This window comes from Salmo trutta, chromosome 2 (genome assembly GCF_901001165.1).
Source record: "Salmo trutta chromosome 2, fSalTru1.1, whole genome shotgun sequence".
Classification (NCBI taxonomy): Eukaryota; Metazoa; Chordata; class Actinopteri; order Salmoniformes; family Salmonidae; genus Salmo; species Salmo trutta.
Window position 1 is genome coordinate 4,291,025 of NC_042958.1, and position 20,806 is coordinate 4,311,830.

At 49.9% G+C, this 20,806-nt stretch overlaps 1 protein-coding gene across 1 annotated transcript in view; it reads left to right on the plus strand.

Annotated features, from left to right (window-relative positions):
• LOC115148640 (nuclear receptor coactivator 2-like) overlaps positions 1-20,154 on the plus strand; it is a 125,454-nt gene extending 105,300 nt beyond the window's left edge. Inside the window, exons 5-10 of the mRNA XM_029690718.1 lie at positions 2,569-2,746; positions 6,674-6,862; positions 10,575-10,676; positions 11,386-11,526; positions 14,539-14,686; positions 18,561-20,154. Coding sequence (XP_029546578.1) covers positions 2,569-2,746; positions 6,674-6,862; positions 10,575-10,676; positions 11,386-11,526; positions 14,539-14,686; positions 18,561-20,154 — 2,352 coding nt within the window. The remainder of the gene's footprint in view (positions 1-2,568; positions 2,747-6,673; positions 6,863-10,574; positions 10,677-11,385; positions 11,527-14,538; positions 14,687-18,560) is intronic.
• The last annotated feature ends 652 nt before the right edge of the window (positions 20,155-20,806 follow it).

Below are 20,806 nucleotides of genomic sequence, written 5' to 3' on the forward strand. Positions count from 1 at the left end.
TCAAACCTCTCCTTTAGTCTCTCTACTCAAACCTCTCCTTGAGTCTCTACTCAAACCTCTCCTTTAGTCTCTACTCAAACCTCTCCCTCTCCTTTAGTCTCTCTACTCAAACCTCTCCTTGAGTCTCTCTACTCAAACCTCTCCCTCTCCCTTGGTCTCTACTCAAACCTCTCCTTTAGTCTCTCTACTCAAACCTCTCCCTCTCCCTTGGTCTCTACTCAAACCTCTCCTTTAGTCTCTCTACTCAAACCTCTCCCTCTCCCTTGGTCTCTACTCAAACCTCTCCTTGAGTCTCTCTACTCAAACCTCTCCTTTAGTCTCTACTCAAACCTCTCCTTGAGTCTCTACTCAAACCTCTCCTTTAGTCTCTACTCAAACCTCTCCTTTAGTCTCTACTCAAACCTCTCCTTGAGTCTCTACTCAAACCTCTCCCTCTCCTTTAGTCTCTACTCAAACCTCTCCTTGAGTCTCTACTCAAACCTCTCCTTTAGTCTCTCTACTCAAACCTCTCCTTGAGTCTCTCTACTCAAACCTCTCCTTTAGTCTCTCTACTCAAACCTCTCCTTGAGTCTCTACTCAAACCTCTCCTTGAGTCTCTACTCAAACCTCTCCTTGAGTCTCTACTCAAACCTCTCCTTGAGTCTCTACTCAAACCTCTCCTTGAGTCTCTCTACTCAAACCTCTCCTTTAGTCTCTCTACTCAAACCTCTCCTTGAGTCTCTACTCAAACCTCTCCTTTAGTCTCTACTCAAACCTCTCCCTCTCCTTGAGTCTCTACTCAAACCTCTCCCTCTCCTTTAGTCTCTCTACTCAAACCTTTCCTTTAGTCTCTCTACTCAAACCTCTCCTTTAGTCTCTCTACTCAAACCTCTCCCTCTCCTTTAGTCTCTACTCAAACCTCTCCCTCTCCCTTGGTCTCTACTCAAACCTCTCCTTTAGTCTCTCTACTCAAACCTCTCCCTCTCCTTTAGTCTCTCTACTCAAACCTCTCCCTCTCCTTTAGTCTCTACTCAAACCTCTCCCTCTCCCTTGGTCTCTACTCAAATCTCTCCTTTAGTCTCTCTACTCAAACCTCTCCCTCTCCTTGAGTCTCTACTCAAACCTCTCCTTGAGTCTCTACTCAAACCTCTCCTTGAGTCTCTACTCAAACCTCTCCTTGAGTCTCTCTACTCAAACCTCTCCTTGAGTCTCTACTCAAACCTCTCCTTTAGTCTCTACTCAAACCTCTCCCTCTCCTTGAGTCTCTACTCAAACCTCTCCCTCTCCTTGAGTCTCTACTCAAACCTCTCCTTGAGTCTCTCTACTCAAAATTCTCCTTTAGTCTCTCTACTCAAACCTCTCCCTCTCCTTGAGTCTCTACTCAAACCTTTCCTTGAGTCTCTACTCAAACCTCTCCTTTAGTCTCTCTACTCAAACCTCTCCTTGAGTCTCTCTACTCAAACCTCTCCCTCTCCCTTGGTCTCTACTCAAACCTCTCCTTTAGTCTCTCTACTCAAACCTCTCCCTCTCCCTTGGTCTCTACTCAAACCTCTCCTTTAGTCTCTCTACTCAAACCTCTCCTTTAGTCTCTCTACTCAAACCTCTCCTTGAGTCTCTACTCAAACCTCTCCTTTAGTCTCTACTCAAACCTCTCCTTGAGTCTCTACTCAAACCTCTCCTTGAGTCTCTACTCAAACCTCTCCTTTAGTCTCTCTACTCAAACCTCTCCTTTAGTCTCTCTACTCAAACCTCTCCTTGAGTCTCTACTCAAACCTCTCCTTTAGTCTCTCTACTCAAACCTCTCCTTTAGTCTCTCTACTCAAACCTCTCCCTGAGTCTCTACTCAAACCTCTCCTTTAGTCTCTCTACTCAAACCTCTCCTTTAGTCTCTCTACTCAAACCTCTCCTTTAGTCTCTCTACTCAAACCTCTCCTTGAGTCTCTACTCAAACCTCTCCTTTAGTCTCTACTCAAACCTCTCCCTCTCCTTGAGTCTCTACTCAAACCTCTCCCTCTCCTTGAGTCTCTACTCAAACCTCTCCTTGAGTCTCTACTCAAACCTCTCCTTTAGTCTCTCTACTCAAACCTCTCCTTGAGTCTCTACTCAAACCTCTCCTTTAGTCTCTCTACTCAAACCTCTCCCTCTCCTTTAGTCTCTCTACTCAAACCTCTCCTTGAGTCTCTACTCAAACCTCTCCTTTAGTCTCTCTACTCAAACCTCTCCCTCTCCTTTAGTCTCTCTACTCAAACCTCTCCCTCTCCTTTAGTCTCTACTCAAACCTCTCCCTCTCCCTTGGTCTCTACTCAAACCTCTCCTTTAGTCTCTCTACTCAAACCTCTCCCTCTCCTTTAGTCTCTCTACTCAAACCTCTCCCTCTCCTTTAGTCTCTCTACTCAAACCTCTCCTTTAGTCTCTCTACTCAACCCTCTCCCTCTCCTTGAGTCTCTACTCAAACCTCTCCTTGAGTCTCTACTCAAACCTCTCCCTCGCCCTCGGTCTCGTGTAGATATTTTCAAAAACTAGAAAGTTGAAGAAAACATTCAATGTGAACAATAAAATATCCGTATATTGTTTGTCTTCCCCCTCCAGGCCCTGGATGGGTTCTTCTTCGTGGTGAATATGGAGGGGAACATAGTGTTTGTGTCTGAGAACGTGACCCAGTACCTGCTGTATAACCAGGAGGAGCTGATGAACACCAGCGTCTACAGCGTCCTGCACGTAGGAGACCACGCTGAGTTCATCAAGAACCTGCTGCCCAAGAGCCTGGGTGAGTCTACAGTACAGTGTACCTAGGGCTGGGTGAGTCTACAGTACAGTGTACCTAGGGCTGGGTCAGTCTACAGTATACCTAGGGCTGGGTCAGTCTACAGTACAGTGTACCTAGGGCTGGGTCAGTCTACAGTACAGTATACCTAGAGCTGGGTCAGTCTACAGTGTACCTAGGGCTGGGTCAGTCTACAGTACAGTATACCTAGGGCTGGGTCAGTCTACAGTACAGTGTACCTAGGGCTGGGTCAGTCTACAGTACAGTGTACCTAGGGCTGGGTCAGTCTACAGGTTACCTAGGGCTGGGCCAGTCTACAGTTCAGTGTACCTAGGGCTGGGTCAGTCTACAGTGTACCTAGGGCTGGGTCAGTCTACAGTACAGTGTACCTAGGGCTGGGTCAGTCTACAGTATACCTAGGGCTGGGTCAGTCTACAGTGTACCTAGGGCTGGGTCAGTCTACAGTACAGTGTACCTAGGGCTGGGTCAGTCTACAGTATACCTAGGGCTGGGTCAGTCTACAGTACAGTGTACCTAGGGCTGGGTCAGTCTACAGTATACCTAGGGCTGGGTCAGTCTACAGTACAGTGTACCTAGGGCTGGGTCAGTCTACAGGTTACCTAGGGCTGGGTCAGTCTACAGTTCAGTGTACCTAGGGCTGGGCCAGTCTACAGTGTACCTAAGGCTGGGTCAGTCTACAGTACAGTATACCTAGGGCTGGGTCAGTCTACAGTTCAGTGTACCTAGGGCTGGGTCAGTCTACAGTGTACCTAGGGCTGGGTCAGTCTACAGTACAGTATACCTAGGGCTGGGTCAGTCTACAGTGTACCTAGGGCTGGGTCAGTATACAGTATACCTAGGGCTGGGTCAGTCTACAGTGTACCTAGGGCTGGGTCAGTCTACAGTACAGTATACCTAGGGCTGGGTCAGTCTACAGTACATTATACCTAGGGCTGGGTCAGTCTACAGTACAGTATACCTAGGGCTGGGTCAGTCTACAGGACAGTATACCTAGGGCTGGGTCAGTCTACAGTACAGTATACCTAGGGCTGGGTCAGTCTACAGTACAGTATACCTAGGGCTGGGTCAGTCTACAGTACAGTGTACCTAGGGCTGGGTCAGTCTACAGTGTACCTAGGGCTGGGTCAGTCTACAGTACAGTATACCTAGGGCTGGGTCAGTCTACAGTATACCTAGGGCTGGGTCAGTCTACAGTACAGTGTACCTATGGCTGGGTCAGTCTACAGTGTACCTAGGGCTGGGTCAGTCTACAGTACAGTATACCTAGGGTTGGGTCAGTCTACAGGTTACCTAGGGCTGGGTCAGTCTACAGTTCAGTGTACCTAGGGCTGGGCCAGTCTACAGTGTACCTAGGGCTGGGTCAGTCTACAGTACAGTATACCTAGGGCTGGGTCAGTCTACAGTACAGTGTACCTAGGGCTGGGTCAGTCTACAGTTCAGTGTACCTAGGGCTGGGCCAGTCTACAGTACAGTATACCTAGGGCTGGGTCAGTCTACAGTACAGTGTACCTAGGGCTGGGTCAGTCTACAGTACAGTGTACCTAGGGCTGGGTCAGTCTACAGTACAGTGTACCTAGGGCTGGGTCAGTCTACAGTTCAGTGTACCTAGGGCTGGGTCAGTCTACAGTTAAGTGTACCTAGGGCTGGGCCAGTCTACAGTACAGTATACCTAGGGCTGGGTCAGTCTACAGTACAGTATACCTAGGGCTGGGTCAGTCTACAGTACAGTGTACCTAGGGCTGGGTCAGTCTACAGTACAGTATACCTAGGGCTGGGTCAGTCTACAGTACAGTGTACCTCTATAGAATCTGTCTCTCTGTCATTTCTCCATCGCTGCTGTCCAGAGCAGTTTTCCTTACTTATTCAACTTAATTTATTGAGTTGGCTTCTTTTCATTAATTGGCTCCTTTTCATTAAATATTGGCTTCTTTTCATTTTAAATGTTCAATTCTCTAGTCAGACAAGTCTGTCTAGTCCTCTCTCCTCTCCTGGTCTGTCTAGTCCTCTCACCTCTCCTGGTCTGTCTACTCCTCTCTCCTCTCCTGGTCTGTCTACTCCTCTCTCCTCTCCTGGTCTGTCTAGTCCTCTCTCCTCTCCTGGTCTGTCTACTCCTCTCTCCTCTCCTGGTCTGTCTAGTCCTCTCTCCTCTCCTGGTCTGTCTAGTCCTCTCTCCTCTCCTGGTCTGTCTAGTCCTCTCTCCTCTCCTGGTCTGTCTAGTCCTCTCTCCTCTCCTGGTCTGTCTAGTCCTCTCTCCTCTCCTGGTCTGTCTAGTCCTCTCTCCTCTCCTGGTCTGTCTACTCCTCTCTCCTCTCCTGGTCTGTCTACTCCTCTCTCCTCTCCTGGTCTGTCTAGTCCTCTCTCCTCTCCTGGTCTGTCCAGTCCTCTCTCCTCTCCTGGTCTGTCTAGTCCTCTCTCCTCTCCTGGTCTGTCTAGTCCTCTCTCCTCTCCTGGTCTGTCTAGTCCTCTCTCCTCTCCTGGTCTGTCTAGTCCTCTCACCTCTCCAAGTCTGTCTAGTCCTCTCTCCTCTTCTGCTAAACGATATGGGTCTTCTAGTGGTCTATTGATATAACAGGCACCTGTCAATCACAAAGTGAGAGGGACAGTGCTGGTTGGTCAGTCTGCTGTGTCCCGCCTCTCTGTACCGGTGTTTTTTCTGTGCGCTGTGGTTGGCTGCAGTCTCATTTCTGGTCATGGATGAGGGAGAGGATGATGCTTCTTCATCATGTCCTGTCAGTTTCCACGTCCCATAACGTAACGACCAGCTGAAATGTACTTCCTTATTGTGTTGTGGCCCATTCATTTATTTTCTTTCACGTGTTTCAAATAGCCAGCCACCCTTCCCAGCCCACCACCACCACTCCTCTCTCTCTCTCTCTCTCTCTCTCTCTCTCTCTCTCTCTCGCGCTCTCTCTCTCCTCTCTCTCTCTCTCTCTCTCTCTCTCTCTCTCTCTCTCGCTCTCGCTCTCGCTCTCGCTCTCGCTCTCGCTCTCGCTCTCTCTCTTTGCTCTCTCTCTTTGCTCTCTCTCTCTCTCTTTGCTCTCTCTCTCTGCTCTCTCTCTCTCTCTTTGCTCTCTCTCTCTGCTCTCTCTCTCTCTTTGCTCTCTCTCTCTCTCTCCCTCTAGTCCTTCATATCAGAGTGATACTCTTCAGTCTCTGGATGTGTTCTTAAGGGAACCCTATTCCCTATATAGTGCACTACTTTTGACCAGGGCTCTATGGGGTAGTGCACTATCTAGGGAATAGGGTTCCATTTGGCACGGCAGACTCATGTTGTGTATCAGATTGAGGTCACTAGTCTCCCTGTACTCTCTAAGCCATCGGGGCAGAACAGAGCACAGAACCCTGGGAAGTGAAAATGATCATCAGAAGGACTGTGCTGTGGCCCAGATACACAGCTTATCAATGTCCACACACACACACACACACACACGCACCACACACACACACCACACACGCACACGCACCACACACACACACACCACACACACTGCTGAATGAGATCATGAAGCAGATTGAGTTTGTATCTAGGAGGTTATACTGGATGAAGACAGGAGTGTGTGAGAGCTAGTGAGGGGTTTGACGAGGTCCTCAATACAGAGCCGGGTTATAATACACAGTGACCCACATAGTTCCTCTCCCTCTCTCTCTCTCTCTCTCTCTCTCTCTCTCTCTCTCTCTGTCTCTGTCTCTGTCTCTGTCTCTGTCTCTGTCTCTGTCTCTGTCTCTGTCTCTGTCTCTGTCTCTGTCTCTGTCTCTGTCTCTCTCTCTCTCTCTCTCTCTCTCTCTCTCTCTCTCTCTGTCTTTGTGTCTTTTTCATCTTCATTTGAGTGACCCAAAAGCATATATAGGCTAATATTGGTTAAATATGACTAATTTGTCGTCCTCCCATCCCCTCTCTCTCCCCTGTAGTCAACGGGGTGCCGTGGTCCAGTGAAGGTCCCAGGAGGAGCAGCCACACGTTTAACTGTCGTATGCTGATCAACCCTCACAGTGACAACCAGGACGAGACCAACAACCACGAGGGACAGAAACAGACATATGAGACCTTGCAGTGTTTCGCTGTCTCTGAACCCAAGAGCATCAAGGAGGAGGCAGAAGGTATGGAGGGAGGGAGGGAGGGGGAGAGGGAGAGAGATTCACTGTAAACCCAAGAGCATCAAGGAGGAGGCGGGAGGGAGGGAGGGAGGGAGGGAGGGAGAGGGAGAGAGATTCACTGTAAACCCAAGAGCATCAAGGAGGAGGCAGAAGGTATGGAGGGAGGAGGGAGAGAGGGGGAGGGAGAGGGAGAGAGATTCACTGTAAACCCAAGAGCATCAAGGAGGAGGCAGAAGGTATGGAGGGAGGGGGGAGAGACATCATGTCCCCTGCTACATCCTGTTATACTGTCATCATGTCCCCTGTTACATCCTGTTATACTGTCATGTCCCCTGTTACATCCTGTTATACTGTCATCATGTCCCCTGCTACATCCTGTTATACTGTCATCATGTCCCCTGTTACATCCTGTTATACTGTCATCATGTCCCCTGCTACATCCTGTTATACTGTCATCATGTCCCTGCTACATCCTGTTATACTGTCATCATGTCCCCTGTTACATCCTGTTATACTGTCATCATGTCCCCTGTTACATCCTGTTATACTGTCATCATGTCCCCTGTTACATCCTGTTATACTGTCATCATGTCCCCTGCTACACCCTGTTATACTGTCATCATGTCCCCTGCTACATCCTGTTATACTGTCATCATGTCCCCTGTTACATCCTGTTATACTGTCATCATGTCCCCTGTTACATCCTGTTATACTGTCATCATGTCCCCTGTTACATCCTGTTATACTGTCATCATGTCCCCTGCTACACCCTGTTATACTGTCATCATGTCCCCTGTTACATCCTGTTATACTGTCATCATGTCCCCTGCTACACCCTGTTATACTGTCATCATGTCCCCTGTTACATCCTGTTATACTGTCATCATGTCCCCTGCTACACCCTGTTATACTGTCATCATGTCCCCTGTTACATCCTGTTATACTGTCATCATGTCCCCTGTACATCTGTTACTGTCATCATGTCCCCTGCTACATCCTGTTATACTGTCATCATGTCCCCTGTTACATCCTGTTATACTGTCATCATGTCCCCTGCTACATCCTGTTATACTGTCATCATGTCCCCTGCTACATCCTGTTATATGTCATCATGTCCCCTGCTACATCCTGTTATACTGTCATCATGTCCCCTGTTACATCCTGTTATACTGTCATCATGTCCCCTGTTACATCCTGTTATACTGTCATCATGTCCCCTGCTACATCCTGTTATACTGTCATCATGTCCCCTGTTACATCCTGTTATACTGTCATCATGTCCCCTGTTACATCCTGTTATACTGTCATCATGTCCCCTGCTACACCCTGTTATACTGTCATCATGTCCCCTGTTACATCCTGTTATACTGTCATCATGTCCCCTGTTACATCCTGTTATACTGTCATCATGTCCCCTGTTACATCCTGTTATACTGTCATCATGTCCCCTGTTACATCCTGTTATACTGTCATCATGTCCCCTGTTAATCCTGTTATACTGTCATTCCCACTGTTACATCCCTTTCATGTCCTGCTACATCCTGTTATACTGTCATCATGTCCCCTGTTACATCCTGTTATACTGTCATCATGTCCCCTGTTACATCCTGTTATACTGTCATCATGTCCCCTGTTACATCCTGTTATACTGTCATCATGTCCCCTGTTACATCCTGTTATACTGTCATCATGTCCCCTGCTACATCCCTGTTATAACTGTCATCATGTCCCCTGTTACATCCTGTTATACTGTCATCATGTCCCCTGCTACACCCTGTTATACTGTCATCATGTCCCCTGTTACATCCTGTTATACTGTCATCATGTCCCCTGCTACACCCTGTTATACTGTCATCATGTCCCCTGTTACATCCTGTTATACTGTCATCATGTCCCCTGCTACATCCTGTTATACTGTCATCATGTCCCCTGCTACATCCTGTTATACTGTCATCATGTCCCCTGTTACATCCTGTTATACTGTCATCATGTCCCCTGCTACATCCTGTTATACTGTCATCATGTCCCCTGCTACACCCTGTTATACTGTCATGTCCCCTGCTACATCCTGTTATACTGTCATCATGTCCCCTGTTACATCCTGTTATACTGTCATCATGTCCCCTGTTACATCCTGTTATACTGTCATCATGTCCCCTGCTACATCCTGTTATACTGTCATCATGTCCCCTGTTACATCCTGTTATACTGTCATTATGTCCCCGGTTACATCCTGTTATACTGTCATCATGTCCCCTGCTACACCCTGTTATACTGTCATCATGTCCCCTGTTACATCCTGTTATACTGTCATCATGTCCCCTGTTACATCCTGTTATACTGTCATCATGTCCCCTGTTACATCCTGTTATACTGTCATCATGTCCCCTGCTACACCCTGTTATACTGTATCATGTACCCCTGTTATACTGTCATCATGTCCCCTGTTACATCCTGTTATACTGTCATCATGTCCCCTGTTACATCCTGTTATACTGTCATCATGTCCCCTGTTACATCCTGTTATACTGTCATCATGTCCCCTGTTACATCCTGTTATACTGTCATCATGTCCCCTGTTACATCCTGTTATACTGTCATGTCCCCTGCTACATCCTGTTATACTGTCATCATGTCCCCTGTTACATCCTGTTATACTGTCATGTCCCCTGCTACATCCTGTTATACTGTCATCATGTCCCCTGTTACATCCTGTTATACTGTCATCATGTCCCCTGTTACATCCTGTTATACTGTCATCATGTCCCCTGTTACATCCTGTTATACTGTCATGTCCCCTGTTACATCCTGTTATACTGTCATCATGTCCCTGCTACATCCTGTTATACTGTCATCATGTCCCCTGCTACCTCCTGTTAAACTGTCATCATGTCCCCTGCTTCCTCCTGCTGTACCAAGCCTGTGTCCCAAATGGCACCCTGTTCCTTCTGTAGTGAAGGAGCACAGCCCTTCGCCCCACAGTCATTAATAACTACTAGATTATTAAGAACACATTCTGGGAAAAAAACGTATTTCAATTTCTCTCTCCCTGCCCTCTTTCTCTCTCCCCTCTTTCTTGCTCCCCCTCTCTCTCTTTCTCCCTCCCACCCTCCCTCCACCTCTCCTCTCCCCCTTTCTCCCTCTCCCCCTCCCACCTCTGTCTTTCTCCCTCTCTCTCCCTCCCTCCCTCCCTCCCTCCCTCCCCCTTTCTCCCTCTCCCCCTCCCACCTCTCTCTTTCTCCCTCCCACCCTCCCTCCACCTCTCCTCTCCCCCTTTCTCCCTCTCCCCCTCCCACCTCTGTCTTTCTCCCTCCCACCCTCCACCTCTCTCTCTCCCCCTTTTTCTCTCTCCCCCTCCCACCTCTCTCTCTTCCCCTCCCCTTGATATCTCCCCCTCCCACCTCTCTCTCTCCCCCTCCCCCTGTTCTCCCCCTCCACCTCTCTCCCCCTCCCACCTCTCTCTCTCCCACCTCTCTCTTTCTCCCACCTCTCTCTTTCTCCCTCCCTCCCTCCCTCCCTCCACCTCTCTCTCTCCCCCTTTCTCTCTCTTCCCCTCCCACCTCTCTCTCTCTTCCCCTCCCCTTGATATCTCTCCCTCCCACCTCTCTCTCTCCCCCTCCCCCTGTTCTCCCCCTCCACCTCTCTCCCTCTCCCCCTCCCTCCCCTCTCTCTCCCCCTTTCTCCCTCCCCCTCCCACCTCTCCCCCTCCTTCTAGACTTCCAGTCATGTCTGATCTGTGTGGCACGCAGGATGCCCATGAAGGCGAGGCCAATTCTTCCCGCGCACGAGAGCTTCACCACCCGCCAGGACCTGCAAGGTAACCAATCACAGCACTAAAATCCTACCACCTGACCTGGCATAAACAATCACACGGCAAGGATCATACCGCCGGACCAGACATTAACCAATCACATCCACTGAATCATACCACCAGGCTGCCAATAACCAATCACACGGCCTGAATAATGACCAATGCTGTCCACCAGACAGATCTTAACCAATCGGAAAACAATCTATAAATGACCAGCAACACCCTAACCAATCACACAGCCAGACCGGTATGACCAGACAGATTGTATCCAATTACATTAAGTCTTTAAATGAGGTTTCCAGTGACAAAGGAACTTTTCTCACTGTGAAGAGAGAACTATGGTAGAGAGTGGTCTGAATGCCGGCCCAAAGCCTTGCCGTTACCCAACCAGTGACCCCGGGTGTAGTGCTGTCCTGGCACCGTACCTGCTCTTTAGTCCGAGCTGTCACTCACCCTGCAGTCTACCTGACAGCTATGCTTAATCCTCCGTCCATTTATACTGCACACTGACAGAACAGCGTGTGTGAACGACAGAGAGGAGGTCTCCTGAGTGTGTAAAACAGATGGACAGGTTGTGTGTGTGTGTGTGTGTGTGTGTGTGTGTGTGTGTGTGTGTGTGTGCGTGCGTGCGTGCATGTAAGCTCAATAACTTGACCTCGTGCGTGTGAGTATTTGTGATCAGTAGCCTGACTCTCTATCTCCGCTGTGTCCCTAGGTAAGATCACGTCACTAGACACCAGTCTTCTGAGAGCCTCTATGAAGCCTGGCTGGGAAGACCTGGTGAGGACAAGCATCCAGAGGTTTCACCTACAGAACGACGGAGAGATGTCCTTCGCCAAGAGACACCAACAAGAGGGTGAGACTACCAGACGAGGCCTGTATCATCTTAGACTACCTGACGAGGCCTGTATCACCTTTACCTGACGAGGCCTGTATCATCTTAGACTACCAGACGAGGCCTGTATCATCTTAGACTATCTGACGAGGCCTGTATCATCTTAGACTACCTGACGAGGCCTGTATCATCTTAGACTTCCAGACGAGGCCTGTATCATCTTAGACTACCTGACGAGGCCTGTATCACCTTTACCTGACGAGGCCTGTATCATCTTAGACTACCAGACGAGGCCTGTATCATCTTAGACTATCTGACGAGGCCTGTATCATCTTAGACTACCTGACGAGGCCTGTATCATCTTAGACTACCTGACAAGGCCTGTATCATCTTAGACTACCTGACGAGGCCTGTATCATCTTAGACTACCAGACGAGGCCTGTATAACCTTAGACTACCTGACGAGGCCTGTATCACCTTAGACTACCAGACGAGGCCTGTATCACCTTTACCTGACGAGGCCTGTATCATCTTAGACTACCTGACGAGGCCTGTATCATCTTTACCTGACGAGGCCTGTATCATCTTTACCTGACGAGGCCTGTATCATCTTAGACTATCTGACGAGGCCTGTATCATCTTAGACTATCTGACGAGGCCTGTATCACCTTTACCTGACGAGGCCTGTATCACCTTAGACTACCTGACGAGGCCTGTATCACCTTTACCTGACGAGGCCTGTATCACCTTAGACTATCTGACGAGGCCTGTATCACCTTAGACTATCTGACGAGGCCTGTATCATCTTAGACTATCTGACGAGGCCTGTATCATCTTAGACTATCTGACGAGGCCTGTATCACCTTTACCTGACGAGGCCTGTATCACCTTTACCTGACGAGGCCTGTATCATCTTAGACTACCAGACGAGGCCTGTATCATCTTAGACTATCTGACGAGGCCTGTATCATCTTAGACTATCTGACGAGGCCTGTATCATCTTAGACTACCTGACGAGGTCTGTATCATCTTAGATTACCTGACGAGGCCTGTATCATCTTAGACTACCAGACGAGGCCTGTATCATCTTAGACTACCTGACGAGGCCTGTATCACCTTAGACTACCTGACGAGGCCTGTATCACCTTAGACTACCTGACGAGGCCTGTATCACCTTAGACTACCTGACGAGGCCTGTATCATCTTTACCAGACGAGGCCTGTATCATCTTAGACTACCTGACGAGGCCTGTATCACCTTTACCTGACGAGGCCTATATCACCTTTACCAGACGAGGCCTGTATCATCTTAGACTACCTGACGAGGCCTATATCACCTTTACCTGACGAGGCCTATATCACCTTTACCTGACGAGGCCTGTATCATCTTAGACTACCTGACGAGGCCTGTATCATCTTAGACTACCTGACGAGGCCTGTATCATCTTAGACTACCTGACGAGGCTTGTATCATCTTAGACTACCAGACGAGGCCTGTATCACCTTAGACTACCTGACGAGGCCTGTATCACCTTAGACTACCAGACGAGGCCTGTATCACCTTTACCTGACGAGGCCTGTATCATCTTAGACTACCTGACGAGGCCTGTATCATCTTTACCTGACGAGGCCTGTATCATCTTAGACTATCTGACGAGGCCTGTATCATCTTAGACTATCTGACGAGGCCTGTATCACCTTTACCTGACGAGGCCTGTATCACCTTAGACTACCTGACGAGGCCTGTATCACCTTTACCTGACGAGGCCTGTATCACCTTAGACTATCTGACGAGGCCTGTATCATCTTAGACTATCTGACGAGGCCTGTATCATCTTAGACTATCTGACGAGGCCTGTATCATCTTAGACTATCTGACGAGGCCTGTATCATCTTAGACTACCTGACGAGGCCTGTATCATCTTAGACTATCTGACGAGGCCTGTATCATCTTAGACTACCAGACGAGGCCTGTATCATCTTAGACTACCAGACGAGGCCTGTATCATCTTAGACTACCAGACGAGGCCTGTATCATCTTAGACTACCTGACGAGGCCTGTATCATCTTAGACTACCAGACGAGGCCTGTATCATCTTAGACTACCAGACGAGGCCTGTATCACCTTAGACTACCAGACGAGGCCTGTATCACCTTAGACTACCAGACGAGGCCTGTATCACCTTTACCTGACGAGGCCTGTATCATCTTAGACTACCTGACGAGGCCTGTATCACCTTTACCTGACGAGGCCTATATCACCTTTACCAGACGAGGCCTGTATCATCTTAGACTATCTGACGAGGCCTGTATCACCTTAGACTACCTGACGAGGCCTGTATCATCTTAGACTACCAGACGAGGCCTGTATCATCTTAGACTACCAGGCGAGGCCTGTATCACCTTAGACTACCTGACGAGGCCTGTATCATCTTAGACTACCTGACGAGGCCTGTATCATCTTAGATTACCTGACGAGGCCTGTATCATCTTAGACTACCTGACGAGGCCTGTATCATCTTTACCTGACGAGGCCTGTATCATCTTAGACTACCAGACGAGGCCTGTATCACCTTTACCTGACGAGGCCTGTATCACCTTAGACTACCTGACGAGGCCTGTATCATCTTAGACTACCTGACGAGGCCTGTATCATCTTAGACTACCTGACGAGGCCTGTATCATCTTAGACTACCTGACGAGGCCTGTATCATCTTAGACTACCTGACGAGGCCTGTATCATCTTAGACTACCTGACGAGGCCTGTATCACCTTAGACTACCAGACGAGGCCTGTATCATCTTAGACTACTTGACGAGGTCTTTATCGTCTTAGAGAATCACAACACTTCATGTTAGTCCTTGAATCCAAAGCTCCGTCCATGAATTTGAGTGGTTACATTTCTCCAGCCCCATCACTCAGCTGTTTACCAAAGAAATGTGATGGGGTGACTGCTTTGTTGTCGTTTTGAATCCCAGATTTTCTTTTTATTAATACAGTAGGTCCTTCCCCGTGTGCGTCTCTTTCCATCCAGTGTTGCATCACGGACAGGCGTTCAGCCCCATCTATAGGTTCTCACTGTCAGACGGGACCATCGTGTCGGCTCACACCAAGAGCAAGCTGGTCCGCTCCCCTGCCACGAACGAACCCCAGCTCTACATGTCTCTACACCTGCTACAGAGGTACAAACCCTGACCCCTGACCCCTAACCCCTAACCTCAGCTCTACATGTCTCTACACCTGCTACAGAGGTACGAACCCTGACCCCTAACCCCTAACTCCTAACCCCAGCTCTACATGTCTCTACACCTGCTACAGAGGTACGAACCCTGACCCCTGACCCCTAACCCCTAACCCCAGCTCTACATGTCTCTACACCTGCTACAGAGGTACGAACCCTAACCCCTGACCCCTAACCCCTAACCTCAGCTCTACATGTCTCTACACCTGCTACAGAGGTACGAACCCTGACCCCTAACCCCTAACCTCAGCTCTACATGTCTCTACACCTGCTACAGAGGTACGAACCCTAACCCCTGACCCCTAACCCCAGCTCTACATGTCTCTACACCTGCTACAGAGGTACGTTCCCTAACCCCTGACCCAGAGCGTGGTTTACATTCGGGGTTTCAGGGTGTAACCAGAGTGGTTTACATTAGGGGTTTCAGGGTGTAACTAGAGTGGTTTACATTAGGGGTTTCAGGGTGTAACTAGAGTGGTTTACATTAGGGGTTTCAGGGTGTAACTAGAGTGGTTTACATTAGGGGGTTCAGGGTGTAACTAGAGTGGTTTACATTAGGGGTTTCAGGGTGTAACCAGAGTGGTTTACATTAGGGGTTTCAGGGTGTAACTAGAGTGGTTTACATTAGGGGTTTCAGGGTGTAACTAGAGTGGTTTACATTAGGGGTTTCAGGGTGTAACTAGAGTGGTTTACATTAGGGGTTTCAGGGTGTAACTAGAGTGGTTTACATTAGGGGTTTCAGGGTGTAACTAGAGTGGTTTACATTAGGGGTTTCAGGGTGTAACCAGAGTGGTTTACATTAGGGGTTTCAGGGTGTAACTAGAGTGGTTTACATTAGGGGTTTCAGGGTGTAACTAGAGTGGTTTACATTAGGGGTTTCAGGGTGTAACCAGAGTGGTTTACATTAGGGTTTCAGGGTGTAACTAGAGTGGTTTACATTAGGGTTTCAGGGTGTAACTAGAGTGGTTTACATTAGAGGTTTCAGGGTGTAACCAGAGTGGTTTACATTAGGGGTTTTCAGGGTGTAACTAGAGTGGTTTACGTTAGGGGGTTCAGGGTGTAACTAGAGTGGTTTACATTAGGGGTTTCAGGGTGTAACCAGAGTGGTTTACATTAGGGGTTTTCAGGGTGTAACTAGAGTGGTTTACGTTAGGGGGTTCAGGGGTGTGTGGTGTGAGAGAGTGTGTGAGTGAGCGTGGACCTGTTCTTGCATGTTGGTGCTCCGATGCCCTTCTCAATGGCCTCATATCCATAGTCAACTTATGTTGTGTGTGAGCTGCACCTGCATGGCTTCACTCTGTGGGGACCTGTCTGTCTCTCTGTGGGGACCTGTCTGTTTCTCTGTGGGGACCTGTCTGTCTCTCTGTGGGGACCTGTCTGTCTCTCTGTGGGGACCTGTTTGTCTCTCTGTGGGGACCTGTCTGTCTCTCTGTGGGGACCTGTCTGTCACTCTGTGGGGACCTGTCTGTCTCTCTGTGGGGACCTGTCTGTCTCTCTGTGGGGACCTGTCTGTCTCTCTGTGGGGACCTGTCTGTCTCTCTGTGGGGGACCTGTCTGGGTCACGTCCCAAATGGCGACTTTGACGGGGGTGGGGGCCAAATAACAATCTGAACTCATCATGAGGGGCAGCAGTATGAACTCATCATGAGGGGCAGCAGTATGAACTCATCATGAGGGGCAGCAGTATGAACTCATCATGAGGGGCAGCAGTATGAACTCATCATGAGGGGCAGCAGTATGAACTCATCATGAGGGGCAGCAGTATGAACTCATCATGAGGGGCAGCAGTATGAACTCATCATGAGGGGCAGCAGTATGAACTCATCATGAGGGGCAGCAGTATGAACTCATCATGAGGGGCAGCAGTACTGAACTCATCATGAGGGGAGCAGTATGACTCATCATGAGGGGCAGCAGTATGAACTCATCATGAGGGGGCAGCAGTATGAACTCAATCATGAGGGGCATCAGTATGACTCCATCATGAGGGGCAGCAGTATGAACTCATCAGTGAGGGGCAGCAGTATGACTCATCATGAGGGGGCAGCAGTATGAACTCTCATGAGGGGGCAGCAGTATTGCAACTCATCATGAGGGGCAGCAGTATGAACTCATCATGAGGGGCAGCAGTATGAACTCATCATGAGGGGCAGGCAGTACTGAACTCATCATGAGGGGGCAGCAGTATGAACTCATCATGAGGGGCAGCAGTATGAACTCATCATGGAGGGGCATGCAGTATGAACTTCATCATGAGGGGCAGGCAGTATGAACTCATCATGATGGGGCAGCAGTATGAACTCATCATGAGGGGCAGCAGTATGAACTCATCACATGAGGGGCAGGCAGTATGAAACTCATCATGAGGGGCAGCAGTATGAACTCATCATGAGGGGGCAGACAGTATGAACTCATCATGAGGGCAGTCAGTATGAACTCTCATGGGGGCAGCAGTATGACTCAGGAGGCAGCCAGTATGAACTCATCATGAGGGCAGCAGTATGAACTCATCATGAGGGGCAGCAGTATGAACTCATCATGAGGGGCAGCAGTATGAACTCATCATGAGGGGCAGCAGTATGAACTCATCATGAGGGGCAGCAGTATGAACTCATCATGAGGGGCAGCAGTATGTATACGGACCCACAAATGCAGTCAACCCATTTGCGCAGTTAAATTACTTCACTAAATGCATTGTACCAGTAGTGTGGGCCGGCCCTAGACGTTTTTGGGCCATAAGCGAGATTTGGTGGGGCCCCCCGTCTCGCGGGAAAAACATTTGACTGTCCTCCGTCTTGATGGCGGAGAGAGAACACATTTTGTCATTCTGCTAATTCTGCCATGGGGTCGTAGAGAAAATGTTGCCCTTTTTAAAGCTAATTTCCTGCATATCTACACATGACTTATGCCGTGTTCATTTGATATCTGAGTGAGAGTGACTAACAACATCAATGGGGGCCCCCTGGAGTTCGGGGCCCCTGGGCACTTGCCCTGTGTGCTCGGTCAGTGTTCAGCCATGATTACTACAAGTTTAGGTAACTGGCTAGACTAACTCGCCAATCTAAACAAGTGTTAGCTGACGTGAGCTAATTGAGTGACTGTCAATGACCAGTGGTGGTTCTAGACCATTTCAACTGGGGGGGGGGGGCCAAGCTGGGGCCAGTTGTACTGTTAGAGGGGCCAGTTACATTAGACGTTATTGTTGTCATATCGTTTTCTTCACTGCATTAGCAGGCAAAAGACCATGTTCATAATCATCATCGTTGCCACTGTCTAATAACGGATGTAAAAAAAGAACCATAGCAAAAATGTGTAATGTAAAAATTATTTCATACTCCACATTTAGGGGGTCACAAGGGGGTCCAAAATTGTTGTCACAGGGGCACTGGCCCCCCCTGGCCCCCTCCCAGAACCGCCCCTGGTCGGTGACGGACATTCTAACTCAACAGTAAGTTAAGACCTCGACTGAGTTGTTTGGGTCGGGGGCCCCGGTTTTGGAAATTGACCTGCGGGCCTACAAAAGGCTGAGCAAGTTAACCAACCCTATATAGTGGCACTACTGTTGCCCAGAGCGTGCGTGCGCGTGTGCGCGTGTGCGTGCGAGCGAGTGTGTGTGTGTGTGTGTGTGTGTGTGTGTGTGTGTGTGTGTGTGTGTGTGTGTGTGTGTGTGTGTGTGTGTGTGTGTGTGTGTGTGTGATGCGTCAGTAATTGTGGCAGGAGGATAAACTTTGTTGGCAGAAGATTCCCAGTTTGTGTAGTAGTAGTTACTGCTCTATGTTTCTAACTATCACTGTTTCCTCCTGCATCATTCCCAGGGAACAATCCAGGTATGATCTGGGACCGGGTCAAGACATGGGGCCCGGTGGACAGCAGCAGGGGCCAGGGATCAGCCCCAACCCCTCCATAACCCCTCCAACCCAGGGGACCCTCTCTGGTCTGGGCCCCCAGGGACAGGACACTACAATCAGCTCCAACAGCACGTTCTATTCCCCTCTTCATGGAAGTCCAGGGTCCAGAGAACCAGGGCTTGGACCCATGGGGCCAGGGTCCAGAGAACCAGGGCTCGGACCCATGGGGCCAGGGGCCAGAGAACCAGGGCTCGGACCCATGGGGCCAGGGTCCAGAGAACCAGGGCTCGGACCCATGGGGCCAGGGTCCAGAGAACCAGGGCTCGGACCCATGGGGTCAGGGTCGGAACACATACAGGACTACCACTACGGCTGCCCTCCCCAGCCCGTGGGCCACCCCGGAGGGTTACAGGGAGGCATGGGCATGAACCTCCCCGTCCATCCTAACCAGCAAGGGGCTAATTGGAGGGTGAGCAGCCCGTCTCGAGGTAGCCCTAGCCCAGCCGGAGGGGCCCATCCGGGGCAACAGATTTCTATGTTGTCCCCTAGGCACCGGGCGAGTCCAGGGATGGCAGGGAGCCCTCGCTTGACCCCAAGCCTGCACTCGCCCTCCCCTGCGGGGATGTGTGGGTCTGGAACAGGGGTCGGGAGTGGAGGTAGCGGTCCTGTGGCTAACAGCCACAGCTACGGCAGTAGTTCTCTGTCGGCCCTGCAGGCTCTGAGTGAGTGTCACGGGGTCAGACACGGCAGTGGTGGACACACACACCCTCACGGCGTCGGGGGCCAGCATCCTCAAACACACGGCCTGGGATCACCTGACAGGAAGCTGATGGGATCACCTGACAGGAAGCTGATGGGATCAGGAGTCAACCCTCACACGATGTCGAAGCTTGGCGGCGGTAACGGAAATGGGGACTCTTTGGGCGCTCACGGAGAGCAGGAACATGGTCAGAGCGGACAGTATGACCAGAGACATTCGGACGGGAACGGTCGCAGCGGTAACCACGCCGACATCACAGAGGAGAGGGATGGCCTCGAAGGTGGCCCCGACGCACAGAGCCGTAGTCAACGCTGTGACAACAAGGGCCACACCAAACTCCTCCAGCTTCTCACCACCAAGTCCCAACCCCTCGACACCCCTTTGTCCCCCAACGGAGGAGGGGACTCCAAGGACCCCTCGTCAGGGCTGGGGGGCCCTTACGGTCCAGGGGCTCCAGGGGGCCACGCCACCTCCCTAAAGGATAAACACAAGATACTTCACAGGCTGCTCCAGAACAGCACCTCTCCTGTCGACCTGGCGAAGCTCACCGCTGAGGCCACGGGCAGAGAGCTGGGGGAGCAAGGTGGGGGTGGTACGGACGGGAACCTCACCCCCAAACAGGAGCCCCTGAGCCCCAATAAGAAGGACAACGCCCTGCTGAGATATCTGCTGGATAAAGAGGAGATTGGGATGAAGGCGAGGCAGGCGAAGATGGAGGGAGCAGGAGGGGAGGTGAAGACCGAGAAACAGGATTCAGGATATGACCGCGCTGAACAGGTGAGTGGCTGGAGGATCATGTGACTCTCTCTTTATTTTGTATTAAGACTTTTTCAATCTTAACTATTTTCTGTTAACTTTGGTGTTTTAACTTCAGAATGTAGAATCTTGCCGTTTTCACACATGCAGATGCTGGTGTGATGATGAGTATGAGGTTTGTTGATGGTGATTGGACATGAATGGTGGGTAAATAAGCAGTGGTAGATTGGGTACCTGTCCAATCAGAAACGCCAGGTTTCCTGTTTCAAAACATGTTTGCTACAGTGTGCACTAATGAATACGACCCACTTCTCGCTGAACACGGCTCTATGTTCATAGTAACCTGCGTTCCTATTGGTCAGCACAGCCCTACGCTTCCTGCCATGTGCTTCTGTTGCTCTTGTTTCCCCTGTCTCTCTCTCTCTCTGTGTGTATCTGGGTTACAGAGCACGGTTCCTCTCTACCTCTCCACATCCAGCCAGGGTAGTAGTACCACTAGAAAAGGTAGAACAGACAAAATCAAAGTCCTGCTGTCCACAGATTTTGGCTGGTACCTAGTAAGGAGCAAGGGAAGGAGGGAAAGAGAGGGTTGGTGAGAGAGAGAGAGAGAGAGAGAGAGAGAGAGAGAGAGAGAGAGAGAGAGAGAGGAGGAGAGAGAGAGAGAGAGAGAGAGAGAGAGAGAGAGAGAGAGAGAGAA